Here is a 22,964-nt window from a genome sequence, read left to right as displayed (position 1 = left end):
TTTGAGAGAGAGAGAATGAGAGAGAGCACATGAGAGGGGTTAGGGTCAGAGGGAGAAGCAGACTCCCTGCCGAGCAGGGAGCCCGGTGCGGGACTCGATCCAGGGACTCCAGGACCATGACCTGAGCCGAAGGCAGTCGCTTAACCAACTGAGCCACCCAGGCGCCCAAACTTTTTTTTTTTTTTTAAATAGAGGGGTAGCTAAAAGCTCTGGGAAGCAAGGCATCCCTGAGTTACACAGGGCCAGACTTGAGATTCCATTGTTTTTACCCCTGTCTCCAGCAGGGAAGCTTACTAGCTTTGTTTCTGCACCCCCTCAGGTGGTGGACATCATGCGTGTGAATGTGGACAAGGTCCTGAAGAGGGATGAAATACTGTCACAGCTGGATGACCGAGCTGATGCCTTGCAGGTGGGAGCATCACAATTTGAGAGCAGTGCTGCCAAGCTAAAGAGGAAGTATTGGTGGAAAAACTGCAAGGTGAGTTGTCTTGTCCTCTCTGCCTTCTCTTCCTGGGCCTCAACTCATAGAAGGCAAGAAAGCCCTCAGGTTCTACCTTCCTCACCTCTGGTGGCGCAGGATCTCTGCCCTGCCCAACTCTGGGGAGGAAATCTGAAAGCCTCCTTGAGATGCATTACCCAGAATTGGCCGCCAGGGTAGGCCAGAGTACTCAGAACCACTAACTGGGTGCCAGCCCTACGCGAGGAGCTCAGAAGTGGTCATTCAGGCTGCTTTCCCCCAAAGACCCCTGGGAAAATCTCGCCTGGCCCTTCCCCACACACAGCCAACATCCACACGATGGCTAGGGTAGGTATATATTTAAATACCTGCAGCTTTTAGGAATTAGCGGAATACTTCACAATGAAAAATGAACCAACTGACTAAAGATCCCAAGTCTGCACCTCCACTGGCATTCCTTTCAAAGCCTTCAGGCAATAGGAGCCAAGCGAAATGGAGCATGCTGCAGATGCTCTGATGTTTCTGGGAAGCCTCAGTGGTGGTGCAAGGGTGGTTGTCTCATGGGGAACATGAGACAGGAGGGTTTGCCCTCCCCAAGAGGCCTGCCTATCTCCTGGGTGATGTGTGGTTTCTTCCACTGTCCCAAGGACGGAGAAAGTTCTTTTCCCATCTCTAGTGGGAACATCTCTTTCCTCTTCCCCAAATCCAAGGACCCATTTCTTGGTCAATGTTTCCTCAGATGATGATCATGCTGGGAGCTATCTGTGCCATCATCGTGGTAGTTATTGTAAGTAAGTATCGCTGAGGTTGCTGGTGGGGTGAAGAGGTGGGAAGGTCCTGGAGTCTTCTCCCAGCCCTGCCTGCCTGGGGAATGGGGCTGCTCTGACTGAGGTATGGAGATCGCTGCTGTGGGATCGTCACCTGGTTCGGGAGGGAGGAAGGACAAAGACAAGGGACTTCCTTGATGGACAAGCCTTCCCTCTGCAAGATCCCGTGGGAAGATGGTCCCTCCTGTCCTGAGGAAGTGGGGCTGTGCTGTTTGTCACTGGCTTGGGTCAGAGGGAGACCACGGGGATGGGACACCCGCAACTGAAAGGCCTGAATGTCTAGTAACTTGATGTAATTTGCCCTCTTGTTTTCTCCTGTCTCTTTCTCTTTTCCATCTGGGACTTCCTGATTCCTGTGTCCAGTCTACTTTTTTACTTGAGAATGTGCCACCCCTTCCCTGTTCTCCATTGCCATCGAGACTCACATCCCTCTCCCTCTGTTTGCTCTCTCAACGAACGTCCCTGTCTACCTTCCTCCGCCCTGTCCTGGCTTCTCCGTTGCCCATTCTTCCATTTCTGTTGCTTTCATTTGCACTGGGTCCCTCAACACTAGAAATGCTGCTCCTGGCACAGTCTCGAAGTAACTCCCCGAAGAGCCGTAGGTGGCACTCCCTACCCTCTTCTTACGTACTCTCAGCTTCCCCCAAAGCCAAAAAGAGTTGGAGGCCAAGAGAAGAGGAAGGCGTGTAGCCGCGGTGACATGCCCAAGAAGGTGCCAAGATTGGGGGAGGAGAAGGGTGTTGGTGCCCATGGTGTCACCAGGAAAGGCCAGGCCGCTGGAGGGGGCTGGGAACAGTGGGGAGAATTGCAGCTCATTCAGGACTGCCCTGGTCACTTGGGGTTCTTCTCCTAGGCCAGGCCTCAGAAGAGCCTGAGGTGGGCCCAAAGTCCAACTTGGTTCTGTGGTAGTACCCTTTCAGAAAGTCAAATCTGTTTTTGTGGTTATTTCTGATCTATTAGTCTGAGATTTTCGGTGTCGTCAGGGATCTTACAGCCTTTTGCTTTGTTTTCTGGAGACCTACAGAACACACGTTAATTGCAAAAGGACCGGCTTCATTCCCATCTTAGAAGCAGCCCCCTAAGCTCATTACTACAAGGGGCTGTCTCTCGTTCACATTTTCTGCAGCATTCTGTATTGTTCATGAGAGCACTAAATAATTTCATATAGCCAAAGCTGGAGACTCTGAGTTAGTTTTAATTGTTGGCACAGATAAAGAGAGAACGAGTGTTAATTATAGAGAAACAACGAGTCAAGGGCCTCATTTGAGAATAACAAGCTCAGAGGAAGCCACTTGTTGCCTGTTCGTTGGGGAGGGTCCTGCTCCTCCCTGCCCGTTGATAACGTGTGAGGTGTTAGAAATGAGGATCCTTGGGCTCTTGGGCACTCCTCTCCTCTACACCCTTCCCATGTACTTAGCAAAGACAGGGATGAAGCAGGAGGTCCTTCCTGAGGCTGGCCGATTCTGAGTATTCCAAGAAGTCCAGTATACCCGCCAACCCGGTCTTGGGTGGGAGGCGGGACCGTCTGTGGACAGGCGCGCATGTGCACTGCTGTGCTGTCATGGGCCCTCTTATCTAGAGCCACCTGTCTGTTCTTCCTACACTGTGTTCCCCTTCTAAACCACTGGTACCCTTCTGAATTCCACTTTGCCTCCTTTCCTTTCCTCTCTGCATGGTTTGTGGGGGCAGACAGTGGAACCTGAGGATGGGAGGCCAAGGCTGGGCTTCAGGATAGCGTGTGGAGTGGAACAGACCCAGGTGTGAGGGGAGGAAGGAGGCTGGGAGCAGCAAAGGGGAACACCCATGACCCCTTATTCCTCCCATCCTCCAGCCCACAAGCAGGAAGAGGCTGAGGCCAGGCTGGGCCGGGTCTGGATGCTCGCTTTCCATGCAGCAGCATTTCATTGCGCAAAACCATCCTTCCTCTCCCTTTGCCCTTTTCCCACATTCCCTTCGTCCTGCCCCAGGGCAGGACTGAAGAGCTGGAAGAAAGCAGTCAGTGTACCCTCCCAACGGCCCCCCTCGAAGGTCTCCACTCTCCTTTGGGCTCCTCCTTGCCTAATGCAGGGGGTCACCGCTGGAGAAGAACCACCACTGTCCTCGATGTGTCCCGAGCCTGGAGCAAATTCGCACTCTTAGCCCACCCAGCCCTGGCACAGGAATTCTTTCCTGGGTTTCTGTCCCTCTGAGGCTCACCAGATGTAGTTGGCTTTGTTCTTTTGGGGATGTTTGGCCTTCTACTTTCTTTCTTACCCCACCCTGTACCCTCTTCTGTGTCTTTGCTGTCCCTCTTCCCTCCCACCACCCATGTGCATGAGCAAATATGCAACCAAACCCTGGGACTTTGCAGTCAAATGAAGCCGAGCTTCCCACATTCCCTCTTCCTTGGTTTGCCATGAGGCAATGTGGGGTTTCCACTGTGTGTCTGTCATCACCTTTGTCTTTTTTCCTACCCCCAACCTCGTACTTGTATAGAATAATAACCGTTGTACTTCCACCAAAGGCATGTGGCATATTTAGCAACTTCATGTATCCTGAACAAAGGCAAAAAAATATAAATTCCTACCACTAAACTGCCTTGGTTGTTTTCTGGGTTGGAGTAACTGAGGAGGGGCGGGGGAGGGGGTTGTTTTCCTTCCACAGTGTGATGTTGCGTGAGGCCGGAAGGCTGGCTGTGTGTACCGGGTGGCATTCTCGAGATTAAAGATCTGTGTGTTGGCAGAGGAAGTGGTCTCTACACCCTGTGTTCGTACCTGGTGCGGCCCAACTCTTCCAGGTGCTAGTGAGAGGAAGTGATGACAGGAAGTCGGGTGGGCATTCAGACATCACATCAGAAACCACTGCAGGTTTTCTCAGACACCTCCCCTCTACCCCCTTCCTAGGTCCTCAGGCTGCTCGGCCTGTCCGAGGGGGCGCCCAGATGAGGCCTCTGCAAACACACCCTGTTCCCCAGCAGCCTCACTGCCAGTTTTCTTCTGCTGAGTTCCACTGTCCTGACCAGACACATTTTAGAAATGGATGAAAGGAGAAATCTCTCCGAGGGAGTGAGGTGCTTGTAGGTATCCTGAAACACCCAGTAGCTGTCCAAAATTACCTTAATTGCAGCTCAGGGTGACACAGGGCAACTGACATGGCACCCCAGGGCTGCCTCTGAGGGCCTTCGTTTCACATCCTGAACACTCTGCAAGTTGGTGCAGCTGGCTTGGGGACAGGGCTCAGTTGCGTCCAGTGTGGGGAAAGACAGGAAAGTGGAAAAGCTTTGTGTCTGAGGACACAGGGGGCTTTTATTTGGACAGAATTCAAATGCTTGTGTTATGGCCCACCCCCCACTCCTTTGTCCCACTGCCCCCCACTTGCTCCTTTTTTTAAAAAAGATTTATTTATTTTAGAGCGAGAACGAGAGCACGAGTGTGGGGGAGAGGCGCAGAGGGAGAGAATCTTCAAGCAGACCCCCCACTGAGTGTGGAGCCCACTGTGGGGCTCGATCTCACAAACCATGAGAACATGACTTGCCCACTTGCTCGTTTCTTAATATCTTCCCATTTTCTTTTCCTACCGCAGGCTCATTTTTAACCTTCACCCAGACACTCTGCTTTCCTACCACTCTCTCACCTCTTCATGTTTTCTCCCTTGGTGTTCAGCCCGGGGACACAATGAAGGAAGGCAGAGATCCACACAGAGCCAGAGTCCCCAGGATCTGTGCCTTCATGCCTTTCTTGGGGCCTTTTTGAGCTCTGAGACTTGGCTGGAGTCCTTCTGGGAGAATGTGACTACTCTTTCCTTTTGCTCAGAGGCAGGAAAGCGGTTACCCAGAGGGCCTCAGAGTCTTGGCAGATCTTGGTGAGGTAGCTAGGAGAAAACAAGAGGGAAGGAGGTTGGTTTCAGTTGAGGTAACCCCAAAAGCAGGGGGCTGTAGTATGGGGACTGGCTGGAACTCAGGACACGGGCTTCATCCCTGGTCTGGGTGGGGAGGTGGCTAGATCCGGCTGATTCTACAAGTAAGGAGGGGCAGGGGCAGGGCTGAGGGCAAGCAGGTGCTTACCTTGCCGTCTCTGAAACCCCAGGAACAACAGGGCAAGAAGGAAGAGGCTGCTGGCAAAAAGGACTCCAAAGGCTGTTTTCTGCTCTGTAGGTTGAGAGCAGCATGGGCAGGAATCAGTAGGTTGGAATAATTTCCAAGCCCACACCCACCCCAGCAAGAGGGAAAAAGCGGGGGGGGGGGGGGGGGGGAAGAGAGAGAGAGAGAGAGAGAGAGATTGAGCGTGTGCACGAATGCGTCCCCATCCCCGGTTAAGGAGCGTTCTGCTTTCACCCAGGAACTGGGCACACTGTAGTATTCGTACTTGTTGAAGGTTGTTGGCTATCCGTGTGCTCCTCCACACGGAATTTCCTACCCCTTCCCACCTTGGGACATTTAGAGAGATTTAGGTTAGATGAGTTGTTCACAGGTGAACTGAAATTTTGCGACTAGCTGGGGAATGATGTAAGCTGAGACAAAACCCCAGTTCTGGGGAAGCTTGCAGTCTGGCGAGCCACCAAAGAATGCCCAATGCTCCTGGACGTTTGCATTTCTTCTTTAAAACCTTTCGATGACACTCTGTGACTTTAGGATGACATTCCAGCTCGAAGGCCCATTGTGATCTGCCCACTAATAGCAGTTGAGGGTTTAAGGCTGTAGGGCAGTCAGGCTGCCCATTTTTCATATTTTACCATTTACTAGGTGGGTGACCTTGGGCAAATTACCTAACATCCATAAGTGCTAGTTTGCTCATCAATAAAATGGGAGTCATGATAATACATGTGATCATACAGCTAAGTGCTTAGTACAGTGCTTGCTTCGTGTAAATGCTCAATAAATGTAATTACTTTCAAGCTTCAGGGCCACTTCTCCCTTTTCCCACACACCCCTGGCTCTAGCTGTGCAGTTCCCCAAATTCTCCTGAGACTGTTTTATAATCTGGCCTTCACGTGTGCCGTTCTTTCCATCTTGGCTGTTGCCCTCCCCCCCTGAGCTAGCTCACTTGGCTGGTTTGTCTCCTGCAGGCCATCTTCCCTGACTGCCTAGTCCGTCCCTCCAAGCTGACTAAGCTGCTTGAGGGCAGGAACAATTCACCCTTGATCTCCAGCTCTCAGTACATTGCCTGGTGCCCTGGAACCTGGGGTATAGCGGAATCTTGGGATGTGGGGGCAGCTATGGAGGCTGCTGCCTCGGGAACCAAGAAGCGGAGGCTCAACGAAGTGCTGTGGGAAGCAGAACAAGGCCAGAGACGAGCTGGGGGCAGGAGAGCCACGAGCCCAAGTAGGGAGGTGGGGCAAAGAGGGCACTCCTAGTACCTGGTGGGGAGACCTGGGTGCTGGCCCTGAGGGGCTGCTCCAGGGAGCTGTGGGTGACCTGGCAGGTGTAAGTGGCGCCTGCAGGGCCAGGTTCTACCGTCAGGAAGGAGGAGATGCTGTAGGTGCCTGCTGGGCTTTGCCGGAGGCTGGAGAAGGAGGCACCAGATACTGGGACTGGGGCTCCGCCTGGCTCCTCTCGGGTCCACGTCACAGCCATGTCCAGAGGGTAATAGCCAGCGATGTTGCAGATGAGGGTGGCTGGCGGAGTTTTGTTCTCCAAGCTCAGTTGTACTTTGGGGGAAGCTGGAAGGAAGAATGAGGAATAAGATTCCAGAGGGCTCCAACCTGACAGCAGAGTTGCCCAAAGCCTTCTTTCTCTTCCTGCTGGCAGTGAGAGTAGGTTGTGGATGCTGAAGTCAATTAACCCCTGAGTGGAGTGCCCAAGGCGGGTGTAAGGGGTCCACCCTGGATGCAGGCCAGAAGGGGGCACATCTTCCACAGGTAGTTGAAAAGCGATAGTAAAACCAAGTAAAGGTTGGCTTCTTATCATCACGATAAGCCGCTGATTTTCAGGGACATCAGTGATGAAATACTCCTGCCAGTCGGACCGCTCCCACGGCCCCCACTTGGTTTGCTGCTGCCCCTCCTCAGGATGTGGCCCAGAGGACTGGGCTACTTGGGAGACAGCCAGCTGGGACAGGGCAGCAGGACCTGGGGCTGGGACACCGCCTGGTGGAATTATCCTAGAGTCTGACAGGTGGCAGTCTGTGCCCCTAGGATGTAGATGGCAGTTAGTTCGTGGCAATGCAGTCTGCCTCTCGAGAAATTGCCCCTGTGTTGGATTCTGTCCTGGAAAATGCTCGCATAGGCATATCCCTTCCCCTCTCCCTGGAGAACCGAGTATGGCCTAACCTTGGACGTGGAACTGGATGATTTGTTGAGCTTGGTACAGAGAGGTGGTGATCTGGCAAATGTAGGTCCCCTCGTCCTTCAGAGTGAGGCTAGGCAGGGTGAGGGAGGCATCCCCGGCCACGAGTAGCTGCTCAGGCTCCAGGGTGGCGCCCTCCCGCTTGGCCTGCCGCTGCGCCCTGGTCCAGCTGTACACCAGCTCGCCGTTGCCCTTATGACGCAGCCGCCACTCCACACCGGTCAGCTCCAAGCCCGGTGCCATGGAGAAGCCGCAGTGCAGGGAGGCTGAGGACCCCAGCAGGAAGTTCAGGGACGGGGTCTGTGTTGTCACTTGGAGCTCCACTGTAGTGAGAAGAAGGGTGATTGTGGGCTACTTCCTCCTTGAGTCCACCTGATCTCTAGCTGTGGGCATGTTGTGGGCATCCACCTGCCCCTGCCTCCTCCTCTGGACAATGAGACCAGTTGAGCTCATCTCCCACTAGATGGAACCACAAAGAAATGGTGCTCTGGAAAGGCAGCCTGGCACACATGGTAATCCTAACTATTTTGGAGTCACTTACCCCTGGACAATCTGACAAAAGCTACGGACTTCTCACCAGAAAAGTACATATGCAAAATTATGGGTTAATGTTGACCTTCAGGTCAGACCACTGGAATAGCAGAAAAAGCTTTGGCTCCCTGTTTCTTCCACTAACTAGCTCTGTGACCTTGGGCAAGTCACTAAGGGTTGCCAGGGTCATCTGCTTAAGGAAAGCCTGCTGTGAGACTACATAGGAGTAAGAGTTTTAAAAAGCACACAGTGGTAGTATTTGTGCCAAACGTGCTGAACCTGAATCTAATGAGGAACAATCAGACACATCCAAATGGTGGGATGCTCTTCGAGACAGTGGGCCTGGACTCTCCAAATGTCAGTGCGAGGAAACGAATGTTCTGGACTTAAGGAAGCTAAAAGCTTGGGGCACCTGGGTGGCTTGGTTGGTTGAGCGTCTGCCTTTAGCTCAGGTCATGATCCTGGGGTCCTGGGATCAGGCTCCGTGTTGGGCTCCCTGCTGATCAGGGAGCCTGCTTCTCCCTCTCCTGCTCCCCCTGCTTGTGCTGTCTGTCAGGTGAATAAATAAAATCTTAAAAAAAAAAAAAAAAAAAAAAAGGAAGCTAAAGGCACAGGACAACTAAATGCAATGCATGATCCTTGTTTGAATCCTGGCCTTTAAAAAAAAAAAGCAAAAACCCAAAAACAAACCAGAAAGCTATAAAGAACATTCTTGGGCCAACTGGAGAAGTTTGAATTTGGACTCTATATTGACAGTACTACTGTATCAATTTTAAAGTTTCTTATGTCTGATGCTCAGTGGCGTACCAAGCAGTGGTGGGGGCGATGGGAAGAGAGTGCCCTGGCAGGGAGGAGTATTTTATCACCAATAGTGTTCAAGATTGCCGATATGGTGATGGTGTGATGGTGAGAATATGTTGTTGAATTCTTAACACACTGTACCCCCTTATTGCCTGCACCACTGTAAACCGCTCCCCACCTTGGTTTGCTGCTGGGGTGATGGTTTTGTGATTATGAAGGAGAATATCCTTGTCTTTGGTTATAAATTTTGTGTTCTAAATGAATACATGCTCTGCATGGAAACTTTTGAGGTGAAGTGTTGAGATATCTGCAACTTACTTTCAATTAGTTCAGGGGGGAGGCTATCTATCCTTCCATTTATCAAGAGAGAGAATGTGGCAAAATATTAATAATTGGGTATTCATTACCCAATTTTTTGCCCATTATTCTTTCACCTTTTTTTTGTAGGTTTGAAATATCCCAAGATAAAAGGGGGGTTACTTAGCTGTGCCACTGGACAGATAAGAGAACTCCTCTTTTCTAATGTGGCAGGATAAATTTAGGTTGCACCACAGAAAGCTTCGAATGTTCTGGGGCTTCCTACGGATAGGAGGGTAGCCCCCTAATCTCTGGACTTGGTTGTCTCTTTTTGGAGGCAAAATACTGGATTTGATGAATTCTGGAGAAACCTATCATCATGTTCTCAATTTCCTGTACCCGCTGGGTGGGATGTGCTGGGTGGGAGAGGGCAAGGACCAGGTTTTACTAATAAGAGCTAATGAACGAATTTGCATCGCTGTCGTTGCTCTAATCTTGAAGCGCCAGACCAGGCTGGCTTTCACTGGGCTACAACTGGTACTTGGCTTAATAAGACTGCTAGGGACAGCATATGTGAATAGAGCATCACAGGTCATTTCCTTAGATGAGGGAGGTGAAAATTATCCCAGAGGTGAAAATTATCCCAATCCAATTATTTGGGTCTTTAGGAGAAAGGACCGAGGCTAGGGGACACCTTGAGATGACTGATGTGGATGGAGGTGGGCTTGTTCCCTTCCTTCTCCTTCTATTCCCCCCCATAGCTGACCACTTGAAAAAAAAAAAACGCCAAACTTTCTTTCTGCTACTTTTAATTTTCTCACCTGCAGTCGGTACCATCCCATGGGGGCTCAAGGGCAGGTTCAGTGTGGGGTGCAAGACAGCCCCATTCTCAGCATCCCTGGGAGTCTTCATCACCATGGAGACACTAGGTCCCCCTCCGGATACCTGCACGTTGGTGATGAACCAAGCTGCCTTCACAGTGGCCTGGAGAAAATAGTGGGAGATCTCACAGGTCACCTCCTTCCCGTTGCAGTCAGCATGGAGCAAGGCCTCGGCCTGGGGGATCTGTACCAAGTTCACTGGGGGAGAAGGGCAGCACAGAGGTCTAGTTGGTTTGAGGACACCTGGCCCTCGGGAACTGGGCTGTCTCAGCAGAGGGAGCCCAGAAAGATTGGGACATAGGGTGGAGGGTTCTTACCTGAGGCCTCGAAGGTAACAGGTGGGTTGTCTTTGGCCAGTGTGCCCCCTTGGAAATCAGTGAAGCCTTCCAGGGAGCCGTCATCCAGCACTGGTACCTGCCTCAGCACGAGCAAGGCCTTCACCGTGTTCCTACTGCTGGCAAAACCTCCATGCTGCCTACCTTCCTCCACCAGGAAGCAGTTTAGGACCACATCCACTGCCCGCCACTGCCTTTCAGCTGCAGGTTAAAAGATGGGGTGAGCACCCTCTTCCCACCCCATCTGTGGAGTCATCAAGGAAGGGGTAAAAATCTTCCAGGGTCCTAGCTGTCTCTGTGTCTCTCTCTTGTCACCCCCAAACCAGCCTTCTGGGAAGCCCCTGCTACTCCAGGTACATACTTGGTATGAATTATTTAAAATGCTGGATTTGCCTTGCTCAGAAGACTTTGTTTTTATTCTTACTACAACTGTCGCAAAAAAACTACCTCTTCAGTCAAAAGAATTCTCAGCAAAAGCAAATAAATGAGCAAAACTGCCACTGGGAGAGGAGACAGGACAGTTGTGTGGCTAGGGGCCTTGGCAACCATCTTCTCGATTTCCCAGCCAGCCCACTGGGTCTGCTCCGCTTTCTGCCATTACAGGTGGCCTTCCCCTCCTCCACCTCCAGGGCTCACCTCCCGCGGGGATTTACTAGCCCCGGGAACCCTTCCTTTTCACGGTCTCCTCTCGGCTAGGCCCCCACCACATCCACCCAGGAGGCCCCTCTTCTCTTCATTTGGCCTTTCCCACAGTCTTCTACCCTCTCCCCAACACCATTGGTGTCCTACTCTGCCAGCCTTTTTCCTGTTGGTTCCTGTTGGGCTTAGGAGGCGATAGGAAGCCATCCCTGCCCCTCCCCCCAACCCTTTCCCCTTTGGGAATCTCACGGCGGGTGGCTACCTGGTGCGCCCTGGGCCCGACACTCTCCCCCCCGCCCCCCAGCCAGTGCTCCCCACTCACCTGGGTCAGCCGCCACCCGGGACAGAGCCAGGCAGAGCAGCAGGCACCATCCCTCCCCCGTGCCCATGGGGGCGGTGCGCCCGCCCCTGGTCTCCCGCGTCCCCCACCGCCCTTCTGCACGGCCTCCCGATGGCACGGCCGGGCTGCGGAAGAGGGGGCCTCTCCAAACCGCCCTCGCCGGCCTGTTGCTTTCTCATCAGTCCTTGGCCTCCTCCTCTTTCGCTTTCACTTTGATTGTCACCGCGGCTGCCTTTGCCTGGGAGTGAAGCCACCGGGTGCTCCTGCCAGAGTCCTGTTCATTGTTCTCCTTTTTCTCCCCTGCCAAATCCTCTGGTTATCTCAAGACCCGACTTTACTGCATGCACCCTTTTGCTCCCCACCCAAGAAAGGGGAGCTGAAATAAGGGGGAAGGGGAAGGGCGAGACTGAAGGGCTACTGGGGACCTTTCTTCATTTTCTGTGGGTGCCACACCCACTCGCGACCCCCACCCCCCGACTTGGCGGGGCCCCAACACTAGTCTGCACTGGAGAAAGCTCCTCCCTCAGATCCCCGATCTGGGAGAAGAGGCTGGGAGTGGCCTGCACCGTGAGATTGGAATTTCAGAGAGACAGCGCGGGGAGAGCTTGGGTGTGTGGTTGGCTGGCACTTTATTTTGCCGAATTTTTAGGTCAGTGATACAGCACGTGGTGGTTCCTAGGGGAAAGTGTGTTCTCCAGCTAGGGCCCCAGCCCTCCAGTGCAGCGCAGGGGTGAAGGTGGCTGGGCCAGGGCACACGCGGGGCCCCTGCGCCCCACCCTCCACCTTTTCCCACGCGCCCTTGTCACTGCCAATCTCCAAAAGGCACTTTCTCAAGTCTGCGCACAGGAAAGGGTCCTGATGACAGGATGGTACTGAAACCCGGGGGTAGGGGTGGGGCCGGGGAGTGGGGGGGGGGGGGGGCCAGGGCTCGTGCCCCGTGGATGGGCGCGGGGGGGGGGGGGAGGCCGGTGTTTTTTGAGGGGCGCCCCCCCCCCCCCCCCCCCCCCCCGCCCCATCCCGCCAGTGCGGGAGCTCAGGAGTAGGAAGCAGGTTCTGGTTTTCGGTAATCTTCCTGAATGGGGATGGCGCTGCCCTCTTCCTCCCTGGGGCAGCTGTAAGGACAAGGCTCTGTAGGCACCACTGGACTTTCTTCTTTGTCTGCGGGAGGAGAATCAGATGAACCTTGGTGGGCAGTGGGGAGTGGTGAAGGGAGTGGAGATGAGCCAAGGAGGGTCAGTCTGGGGGAGGGCTGTCGGGGCTGCCAGCTAAGAGGAAAGGAAGAGGAGGTGGGAGCCAGGATTGGTAAAGATAGAGTGAGGAAGGCTTCTGTGAGGTTCCTGGCATGGACAGCGGGGCTGGGGTGGTAGTGTAGGGTGCAGGGACAGGACTAGAGACCTGTATTTTGTCTCTTACTTAGTCTGTGTTTTCTTCGTTGATGGAAGAACAGGGCTCCGATCATGATGAAAGCAAGAAACATTCCAGAGAGAATCACAAAGATGCGGATGCAATCTGAGCTGCACAGGGACCTTTGGGCTGTGATAGGCAGGGGCCATGCAAGGGTTTTTGGAGAGGGCCTACATCTTGTTTCCCCTCAGCCCGGGCAGCCTGTCACCCCTCCTCCCATCTCTCTCCCACCCCTCCCCCACTGCTACCATTGGACTAAATTCTTTCCTAATCCCTAGACTCTGCTTCTTCCCCTTCTTCCCCTGACTCCTAGGAGCTTTCTGGCTGGGTTCCCTCTCCTGTATGCAGTCTCTCTGGGGGTAGAGAATGGGGAGAAAACTCACGTGGCCAGTGGGTTGAGAGAGCTGGGGCAGGCAGCCACCTGAAGTCAGCCAGAGTCTGCACCTGCCGGACTGTCCTGGCCTCCTGCATCTCTGGAAAAAGAGACAGGGTGAGCAGCAGCAGGGAACCTCCTAGGGCACAAGCCTGGGCTGAAGGAAGGCCTGAGGCCTAAGAGGCACGGGGAGATGGGAAGGCTGACCAGATGGCCAGGCAGCTTATGTGGGGAGGGTGGTGGTTGGGGCGCGACCCTTATCCCCGTGACTGGACAGAGTGTTGCCTGGAACTTACTTTTGGCATAAGGTAAGTGGGTGGGTTGTGGGTGTGGGCCCGGGGCCTGAGATGGTCGAGGCAGTGTCAGCAAGGGGTTTGAAGGAGGATCACAGTCCGTGCACTCCTTGTCCCTGCACTGCCAGCCCTTGGGGCAGGCACACTCTGCATTTGTGGTGAGGGTGCAGTTTCGGATGAGAAGACCTAGGGACGAGGAGGGCGGGAGGAACACAAGAAGCTCAGGCCTCAGAGACCTGCCAGGCGCACTTGCTAAGTCCTGTCCTGGGCTCCCCTCCCAGGCCCACCTCCGGAGACTCCTGCCCCAACTGCACAAAGGCCTGCCCCTCCCTCCCTGTCACCCAGTGCCTCTGCCTTTATTACTAGTGTCATTCAAGGAGACACTTGGGGTTTTTCCTTTATTCATGGTTCAGCAATGCCAACTGTTAAAAGTAGAAACAGCTTGCAGGATTTTCTCTCCTATTCACTGGCACTTTGATGGGTGGACAGAGAGGTACACAGGTCATAAGTGTAAACTCGCTACAAATTGGACCCACGAACAAGAGCGGCAGCGTTCCTCTCTAGGCACTACGTCCTCCCACGCACAGATAGCCACTAGCCTGACTTCCTAATGCTGCAAGTTCATTTTGCTTATTTTTGTCCTGTATTTGTGTAGTCATGCCTGGGTACTCACTGTGTCTGACATTCTTACTCAATCCTTTGTGAAATTCATCCATATCGTAACTGCAGACCGTTCATTCTCATGCTGTATAGCATTTCACCGTATGAATATACCATGATTCATGTGTCTGTTCTGTTAACGGGCATTTGGGTAGTTTTCAGTTTTTAAGCAATCAGGAATAGTGCTGCTATGGTCCCCGATAGGTTTTTAACTTTACTAGAGAGTTCCGTGATTAGTAACATACTTTGCCTTTAGAATATAAATTTTATTCAAGTGTAGATGTCAGGTGCTGAGTGACTGCCGATAAATTATACTAGGGGAGGAGGATGTGAGTGGAACTGGGCTGGGTTGGGCTCACAGGTGGTCAGGGTTAAGAAGAGGAAGGTGATTCTGGGGAAGGCACCAGCACCCGGATGTGGGCCAGGCTTGAGCCTAGCCTGGTGGGGCCCTGGGACAGTGCCTTCCTGACAGGCAGAAGAGGGGTACAGAAAGGAAGGCTGGAGGATGCCAAAGATGACGACCAGGGCTCTAACAATTCCTTTAGCAGATGCCTTTTGTCAGGAAAGGGAGAGGGACACAGATTCCTTCTTCCCATCCTTATGCCCCTATGGTTGCTTCTTTTGGAATTCTGACTAGTAGTTGCTACCAGAATTTGGTTTCCTTGTGGCTTACCAGGAATCGTGAGCCAGCCTGGACAAGGGTCTGCAGGACGAGAACAGTGATGGGGGAGGTAACAGTGACCGTGGGAGAGAGAAGAGATAGGCAAAGGTGAGGAAGATCACCAGAGGCGGTGGTCAGGAGGATATCTGCCCGGAGGGAAGAAGGGTTAAGGAGAGGGCTGGGCTTGGTTACCCGTGGAAGGATTGCCACGGTTTTCAGTGATGAGGATCCAGAGACCTGGGAGTTCTCTTGTGCCCCAAATTCCAGGCTGATGTCAGGCACTTCTCCATCTTACCCAGGGGAACACTGAGGTCCAGAGGGGGCCATACTCATTCAGCCTCCCCCTGACCACCTCACCCCTGGCCACCATCCCTTGGAGTCCTGCAGCCAGTCGCTGCATGGGTGCTATGGAGGCCTCTGGGCTGAGTCTTACAGAGAAGGGTCATGGAGCACAGCGAAGGGAGCGCAGCTCAGTATTGGGAAAAGGCCTTCTGGTGGGGCCTGCAGCGAGTGGGGAGGCTCTGACCAAAATATTCCAACCCTGCTGGGGTTGCTGCCAAGAAGAGAAAAGCATCCCTTAACATATTTTTAAGTTAAGTGGACTGAGGAATACTTGTGTATTTAAGATGTTGTTTTTTGACTGATTGGCAATGGCAAAACCTTTTGCTGAGTTCATTTTTAAAGAGGACAGTGTAAAAGGCCTACTGAGACCAAGCACATTTTATAGGTAAGCAGTGTTTGAACGTTTGTTCAAAGGAGCCGCTTTAGAGTCTGTGACTCTATCCCGGCTGGCACAGTTTCTGAAATTCTAGCTAAGCTGGAGGAATAATAAAAGAATTCATAACAGAGCTGCAGACATTACACTTCTTCATTTAAAAAAGGTAAAATTACAAAATAAACAAGAAAAACATGGGCCACATACATATTCATTTTCCTAAATTGGCTTTTGTGCAAAAAAAAAAAAAAAAGACAAGAAGAAGGATGTCACCACTGGCTGGTATTGTTGTACCCTAAGAAAGAGGTTCTCCAGTTCCAAACAAATGCGCGCTTCAGACAGCCAGGTCATCAATGGGGGGGGGTCGCTCATCTGAAATCTGGGGACCTAGGGCCACTTCCTTCCTCCCCTATTTTTCACTTACTCCTTTTTCTTGTCGTGATCTGAGTTGTACATGCAGTCTTGGCAGCCCCCCAATTCTGCTGACCCCTTCCCTGTAACACCAGAGTTCTCCCCACATCAATATGTGCCCTGCCCTGCCCAATGCCCTGCATTGGCTCCACTTGCGGTAGCCTCAAAGTGACGAGCTCGGACCCCCTCCTCCTTGCTTCTCCACACCCAGCTCTGCCACCTTACTCCCCCAGAGGGTTGCCCTTCTCACCGGAGTTACAATGCCGACAGCTCTCACAGTGGCGCCGGGAATGGTGGTCTGGTGAGAAGGAGGCCCCCGGGATGCACGGGTCACACTGAGCAGCCTCGCCAGTCCTGTCACAGTCCTTCACGAGGAAAGTCCCTGTGAGCAGAGGTCCAGGGTCAAGGCCCAAGGAAGGCCACTTCTCTGCCCTCTTCAAGGTGGTACAGGATTCCTGTCCTTGCTTGAGCTCAGATGCGCTCTCCGCTGCCCTTCCCCCCCGGTGGCGAGGCCTCCTCCTCTTACCTGGCTTACACGCCTGGCAGCACAGTTCTCCCTGGACCCAGTAGTGCTTCTCCGAACAGCGCTTGGGGGCTGGGGTCGCCGAGAGCCCTGCCAAGGTCCCCAGAATCCACAGCCAGCAGGGAGGTGGCCGGGCCATGGCTCTTGCCCAGGGAGCCCTTTCTGCGCTCCAGTTGCTGCCGGCTGGCCTCCGTGGAGCTGGCCCCTCCAGCGGGTGCTGGTGCCCTAGTCTCTGTACGTCCCGGCAGCAGCCGCAGGCTCTCTTCGAGGTGCCGGCTTCAGGTGGCAAGCCAATCTTTGATGGCAGCTGCAGCTCTATTGTGGCTGGTTTTTTTTCACAGAGCAGTGGCTTCCACCCCCTCCCCCTTTTCCATGTGCTAGGTGCTGGGTGCTGGGTGCCAAGGAGAGTATTAAAGGGCAAGCACTGTCAGAAGACCTGGGGCTCTTCAAAGCCCTCCATCTCCCCCAACACGCCGGCCTCTCCCGGTTGCCATCTCGCTCTTGTGCCCGCTGAGATCGTAACCCACCCGTGCCTGCCTCTTTTACAGAGTGTTGAATGGGGTTGCCACCTCTCCCATTCACGCGCTCAGACGCAAAGATGCCCACGTTGCCCCTTGTTCACAGCTTGCAAGCTAATACCAGTTTAGAGAAGGAGGGGGAGCCTGAACTGAGTACAGGTCCACAGACTTTGAGCTGAAACTCTTGGGGTCAGATAAGTTTTAGAATTCAGAATTTTTCAGATTCTGGGGAGTAACTAGGCCCGCAAGATGCCCTCATGGGGCCGAGGTAGCGCCCAATCAAGCACAACATTTCTGCAGCAAAAGAATTGAATACTTGGGCGCCTGGGTGGCTCAGTCGGTTAAGCATCTGCCTTCAGCTCAGGTCATGATCTCGGGGTCCTGGGATTGACCCCGCATCAGGGCTCCCTGTTCAGTGGGGAGCCTGCTTCTCCCTCTCCCTCTGGCTCTGCCCCTCCTCACAGCTCATGCCCTCTCTCTTTCTCTCAAATAAGTAAATAAAATCTTTTTTTTAATTTTTTATTTTTTTTAAAGATTATATTTATCCATTTGACAGAGAGAGACACAGTGAGAGGGAACACAAGCAGGGGGAGTGTGAGAGGGAGAAGCAGGCTTCCCGCTGAGCAGGGAGCCTGATGCGGGACTCGATCCCAGGACCCCAGGATCATGACCTGAGCTGAAGGCAGACGCCCAACGACTGAGCCACCCAGGCACCCCCAAAATCTTTTTTTTTTAAAGAATTGAATATTTAAGCTAAGTGGGGTGAATAAGGACTGTAATTAACCCTTGCATCAACTGAGGTCTGGTTTTATGGCCAAAAGACTTTGCTACAGAATGGTTCAGAATTGCAAACAAGGGACTTAAACCTCTGTTCTCCTCTCTTTTGAACTCTGCTCGGAGATCACGTGTGATCTCATTTCATCTTCCTGCCAGCCTGGGGGATGGGTATCACTCTAGTCCATCCAGCCTTCCCTGGTCACCTCACTATCATCTTCATCCTCCCTTCCCAGCCTTGGCACTTGGGATCAGATTCCCTGGGTCATCTCTTCCCTGTTTCCGCTGTTTTCCTGGGAAGGCTGGTCTGGGGACATTGGAACTTGCTGGACTTTTCTCTTTTTGAGTCCTGAGAACGCATGGCTTATTTCTCCAGGCCACTTTTCATTCAGGGGCTTTGCTGTTCTTTCCACATTGCTCATAAAATGTCACACTCCTGTGACCTCACCTGTTAGCTCTGTTCTCTATCTCACTCTAGTTTCCTTTCTCTTCATATTTTCCATCCTCTTGCCTTTCCCCAGCCCCTTCTTCTCTTTAAGAGGGTCCTCACATGTGGGAAGCCACATATGAGTGTGATCTGAAGAATTATTTCTACACAGCCATCCTTCTCACTATCCGGCAGGGCACCTGAATTCCCACCTCAGACTGATAACCTTGCGATCTGAGGATTGGGCTGTCACGAACGGTCCTGCCCTATCCCCAGATTATGGTCACTATTTTCACTGTGAATCTTTTTTTTTTTTTTAAAGATGTATTTATTTGAGAGAGAGAGTGTGGGGGAGAGGCAGAGGGAGAGAATCTTCAAGCAGACTCCCTGCTGAGCGTGGAGCCCCATGAGGGGCTTCATCCCACCACCCAAGAGATCATGACCTGAGCCGAAACCTGGAGTTGGACGCTTAATGGACTGAGCCACCCAGGCACCCCTTCCCTGTGAATCTTAAACCCTGGGTGGGCACGGGGAGGCGGGGGTGTGTGGGGTTGGATGACACCATGCAAGAACAATGAGGAGTTGGGACCTTTAGGGAGAACTTTCAGGAAGCGGAATTGGAGGACCCTGAGAGGACTGACAACTTTGACTATCCGCAAGCTGCTCACCCATGCGAGGGAGGCTTCAGTGCTCTGTGCTAGGACCCATCATCCCCTCTTCATGGGGGAAAGGGCAGGAGCAGGGTCTGCCTGGCTCTCCTGGTGTACCCTGGCCAGGAGGAGGAAAGCCAGCTTTCTGGACCTCACTTTCCTCTGGGCAAATGGAATGACCTCATCTCCTGCCTTCTGTGCTGTTTGCTTCAATTTCTGGTGAGTCTTGGCCTGTCCTGGACTGGCTCCCTGGATAGTTCCTTCCTCTTGTCCACAGGCCCTGCGAGTGCAGCCTGCTGACCTCTCCCTGGGAATCTGCCACTACCACATTCTCTCTTGGAGTGTGGCTTCTCTCCACACCTGCCGGCACAGAGATACATCTTCTCTTCTGAAAAGCTCCCTCCTTCGCTTGCATCTCCAGGGACAGGCCCAGCACTTCTCTTTTGATGATTTTCATTAGTTTTGAGGGCCTGACTAAACCTTCGGTCTGGAGCAGTGACCATAGCCTGGATGTCAGCAGGGGCCACCCTGCTCCTTGATATCTAGGTAAGACACTGCTCGCCTTCCAAGCAGGACAGGTCCTGGACAGAGTGGGCAGGAGGCAGAACTGTCACTTGGCACCAGTTCCAGTGGGTCAGCTGTTGTAGTCACCTCTCGTCCCCACTCAGCTAAAGTCCTGTTCCTGTCTCTGTGCTCCTGCCTGTTCCCTTACCTCTGCCCTGCCACAGGTTCCAAATTTGGGACACAGGGCTTTCTGGAATTTTCCTCCAAACCAACTGCAAACAGAAGGCTGTTAGGTGTGGCAAAACTTTTGCTGAAGGTTTATATATCATAGGGATACAACTTAAAATTGCATTTTGGATATTCTTGTTCTCAATGGTCGGTCCCACCCCCAGAGATTTATCAGGGTCTGGCTACCTTACAAGGCAGTAAAGGCACTGACCATCTTGCTGACAGCGTCCCCCACCCTGCATAGACTACCTTTCAGAAGCGTTCTGTCAGGGGGCGCCTGGGTGGCTCAGTCGTTAAGCGTCTGCCTTCGGCTCAGGTCATGATTCCAGGGTCCTGGGATCGAGTCCCGCTTTGGGCTCCCTGCTCCGCGGGAAGCCTGCTTCTCCCTCTCCCACTCCCCCTGCTTGTGTTCCCTCTCTCACTGTGTCTCTCTCTGTCAAAATAAATAAAATCTTAAAAAAAAAAAAAAAAAGAAGTGTTCTGTCAGGCAGCATACCTCATTTGTCTTCAGCCCCCAATCCCCAAATCAGTCTTGGCCCTTTATAAATCTATAACCAGTCAAAATACCCAGTGGAACAAAACTCTCTCCAAGATCTTTCCTTAAAAGGAAGTTCTGTTACATTAAGTAGATGGCAGAAATCACTGTTCCTGATCCTTATCAACCAAACCCCTTAGTTTTTCTAGCCTTCTTTGTCCTCCACTCCATTCCTTCATCCTCCACTCCTACTTTCTTTTTTTTTTTTCTTTTAAAGATTTTCTTTATTTATTTGACAAAGAGAGAGAGAGGGAGAGCACAAGTAGGCAGAGAGGCAAGCAGAGGGTGAGGGAGAAGCAGGCTCCCCGCAGAGCAGGGAGCCCGATGCGGGGCTCGATCCCAGAACCTTGGGATCATGACCTGAGCTGAAGGCAGACGCTTAACGACTGAGCCACCCAGGCGCCCCTCTTTTTTTTTTTTAAGATTTTATTTATTCATTTGACAGAGAGATAGAGAAAGCATAAGCAAGGGGAGTGGCAGGCAGTGGGAGAGGGAGAAGCAGACTCCCCGTGGAGCAGGGAGCCCGATGTGGGGCTCGATCCCAGGACCCCAAGATCATGACCTGAGCCAAAGGCAGACACTTAACCAACTGAGCCACCCAAGCACCCCTTCCACTCCTACTTTCTTTGGTGACCTCCCCTACACCTCTCCTACCCCTACACCTCCCTGCTTTAGGTCCTCCTTCCCAGTGAGTCTTTGACAGACCAACTGGGCAGGACAGTGGGGTGAGCTCACTTCCCAGTTCTATAATTTGCATTCGTGGGACTCCTGTCTGGGTTTCCCAGGGGACTGAGCATTTGTGGGCATTTTTTCCAAACTCTGACCACTTTTCAGGATCTCAACTCCAGCTCCTACTATCGCCTAGCACTTAAGGTACTCACTGAATGATGGATGGTCTATCCTCAGCCTTATTCCTTAACGGTTCTATCCACAATTATAAGTTTGAAATTTCAGGGGGCCCACGGCCACATTGACCTCCTAAATTCCACTCCTCATTCGGCAAGAATTTGTTGCATGTCCATTCTGTGCCAGGTACCAGCTAAGTAATGGGTCACAAAGATGAAAGAAAATAAACGTGGTTTCTTCCCTCATGGAACGGACACACCAGTGAATCAGAAATTGATCAAATCGTCTCAAAGACAAATGTAAAGTTATTAGTAATGGTCATTACTGCAGCACCCTGGAGGGCAGAGACAGGGTGCCTGTCCCCTCAGGGGTGAGGAATGATTCAGCCAGGAAGTTTTGCTGAGCTGTGTGTGATCTCGCAGCTCTCCCTCCACCCTCTTGAGAATTGTTTCTTCCTTTGGTTTAGGTTTTTAGACACCACTGTGTTTTTTTTCTTTGGCCACTTCTCTTTTTGAGCCATAATAGTTTTTCTTATATATAGATGTTATAAAATAGGGATAATCTGTTCCTTGAAGACTTGGTAGAATTTGTGTTTTTGTGTGTTGTGTGTGTATTTTGAGGGTAGGCTTTTCACTGCTGATTTAATTCAGGTTTTCAGTTTCTTCTAGGGTCAGTTTGGTAGGTTATATTTTTCTGGGAGATTATCTATTTAATCTGTTTCAGATTTATGGGTGTAAATGTTTAAATCACTGCTAGATCTATAGTTGTTTTCCCTTTTTCATTCCTAATATTGTTTATTTATGTTTTACTCATTTTTTCTTGATATATTTGCAAGAAATATATCTAATTATTAATTGCTTCAAAGAGCCACTTTTTGATTTCATTCTATTTTTCTATTATTTCTTTATTTTCTGTTTCATTTTACTCTCTGGTGTAATTTTTAAATTATTTCCTTCCTTTTACTTTCTTTGGTTTATTCTGACCTTGTTTTTCTAACTTCCTTTTTTAAAAAGTTTTATTTATTAAATAAATAATCCATATACCAAATGCGGGGCTTGAACTCACGACCCCAACATCAAGAGTCATATGCTCTCCCAACTGAGCCAGCCAGGCACCCTCTTTTCTAACTTCTTGAATTGGATGCTTAGTTCATTCATTAAAATTTTTCTTTTATAATGTATGGATTTAAGGCTATAAATTTCCCTCTAAGAACTGTTTTGGCTATGCTGAAGCAAGATTTTGTGAAAATATGTTATTACTAAATATTGTTAATGTTATATAAAATTTTGTTATATATTAATATTTTAGTGGGAGCAGAAAGATCTTTTCTGTTGTAAATAAGTAAAAATAACATTATCTTTAAATATTGTCTTCCCCAACTTTATCTCATCCTGTTTTATTTAAAAAATTAGAAGTGAAAATGGAAAAAAAAACTGAACAATTCTAGATAAGACTCAAAGTCCCTTTGATCAGTCTTCTTCCCCAGCCCTGGTCAGATTAGTGAGTATTCTTCCAGAACTTTTTCTTTCTTTCTTTTTTTTAAGATTTTATTTTTTTATTTGAGAGGGAAAGAGAGAGCGTGAGAGAGAGAGCACAAGCAGTGGGAGCAGCAGAGGGAGAGAGAGAGAAACAGGCTCCCCACTGAGATCATGACCTGAGCTGAAGGCAGCCACTTAACTAACTGAACCACCCAGGTGCCCCTTCCAGAACTTTTTCTAAACAAACAAATAAATTATATGTGTGTATGTTTTATTAGTTTAGGAATGTTCATGGCCAAAAATGAGGGAAGATCCCTTTCCCTTGTTCAGCTGTAGGGTGATAAACTGGTTCTTTTTATACAGCAGAGAATGGAAAGAGCAAAACCTCTGTCTACAGACATCTATCAGCAAAGAATCAGGTGGATCTTTCCAACAAAGTCTCTTTTCTCTCCTTTTTTTTACTCCCTTTTCTTTTTTTTTTTCTTAAAGATTTTATTTATTTGACAGATAGAGACACAGGGAGAGAGGGAACACAAGTAGGGGGAGTGGGAGAGGGAGGAGCAGGCTTCCCACAGAGCAAGGAGGCAGATGCGG

The 22,964-nt window shown here is 51.2% G+C and overlaps 3 protein-coding genes across 4 annotated transcripts in view; 1 reads left to right on the top strand and 2 right to left on the bottom strand.

Annotated features, from left to right (window-relative positions):
• VAMP1 (vesicle associated membrane protein 1) overlaps nt 1-22,964 on the top strand; it is a 69,273-nt gene that overhangs the window by 3,183 nt on the left and 43,126 nt on the right. Inside the window, exons 3-5 of one of the 2 annotated variants that reach the window (XM_032390936.1) lie at nt 320-478; nt 1,197-1,248; nt 1,648-4,394. In XM_032390936.1, coding sequence (XP_032246827.1) covers nt 320-478; nt 1,197-1,248; nt 1,648-1,664 — 228 coding nt within the window. In that variant the 3' untranslated portion in view covers nt 1,665-4,394. Of the gene's footprint in view, nt 1-319; nt 479-1,196; nt 1,249-1,647; nt 4,395-22,964 lie in introns of those variants that run through there. The other variant, XM_032390935.1, reaches the window with a different exon arrangement.
• TAPBPL (TAP binding protein like) lies at nt 4,705-11,911 on the bottom strand. Its single transcript, XM_032390934.1, has 7 exons — nt 11,353-11,911; nt 10,374-10,592; nt 9,997-10,254; nt 7,531-7,869; nt 6,619-6,921; nt 5,327-5,410; nt 4,705-5,133 (listed from the first exon to the last, which is right to left on the bottom strand). Exons 1-7 carry the CDS (start codon nt 11,417-11,419, stop codon nt 5,090-5,092), a joined length of 1,314 nt encoding a protein of 437 aa, XP_032246825.1. The 5' UTR covers nt 11,420-11,911; the 3' UTR covers nt 4,705-5,089.
• On the bottom strand, nt 12,404-16,881 carry CD27 (CD27 molecule). The gene is made up of 6 exons (XM_032390744.1): nt 16,414-16,881; nt 16,138-16,269; nt 13,444-13,626; nt 13,158-13,247; nt 12,784-12,903; nt 12,404-12,528 (listed from the first exon to the last, which is right to left on the bottom strand). Exons 1-6 carry the CDS (start codon nt 16,547-16,549, stop codon nt 12,404-12,406), a joined length of 786 nt encoding a protein of 261 aa, XP_032246635.1. The 5' UTR covers nt 16,550-16,881.

The sequence above is a fragment of the Phoca vitulina genome, unplaced genomic scaffold (assembly GCF_004348235.1).
Source record: "Phoca vitulina isolate PV1807 unplaced genomic scaffold, GSC_HSeal_1.0 scaffold59, whole genome shotgun sequence".
Taxonomy (NCBI): domain Eukaryota; kingdom Metazoa; phylum Chordata; class Mammalia; order Carnivora; family Phocidae; genus Phoca; species Phoca vitulina.
This window is presented reverse-complemented; position numbering and strand designations above follow the sequence as displayed.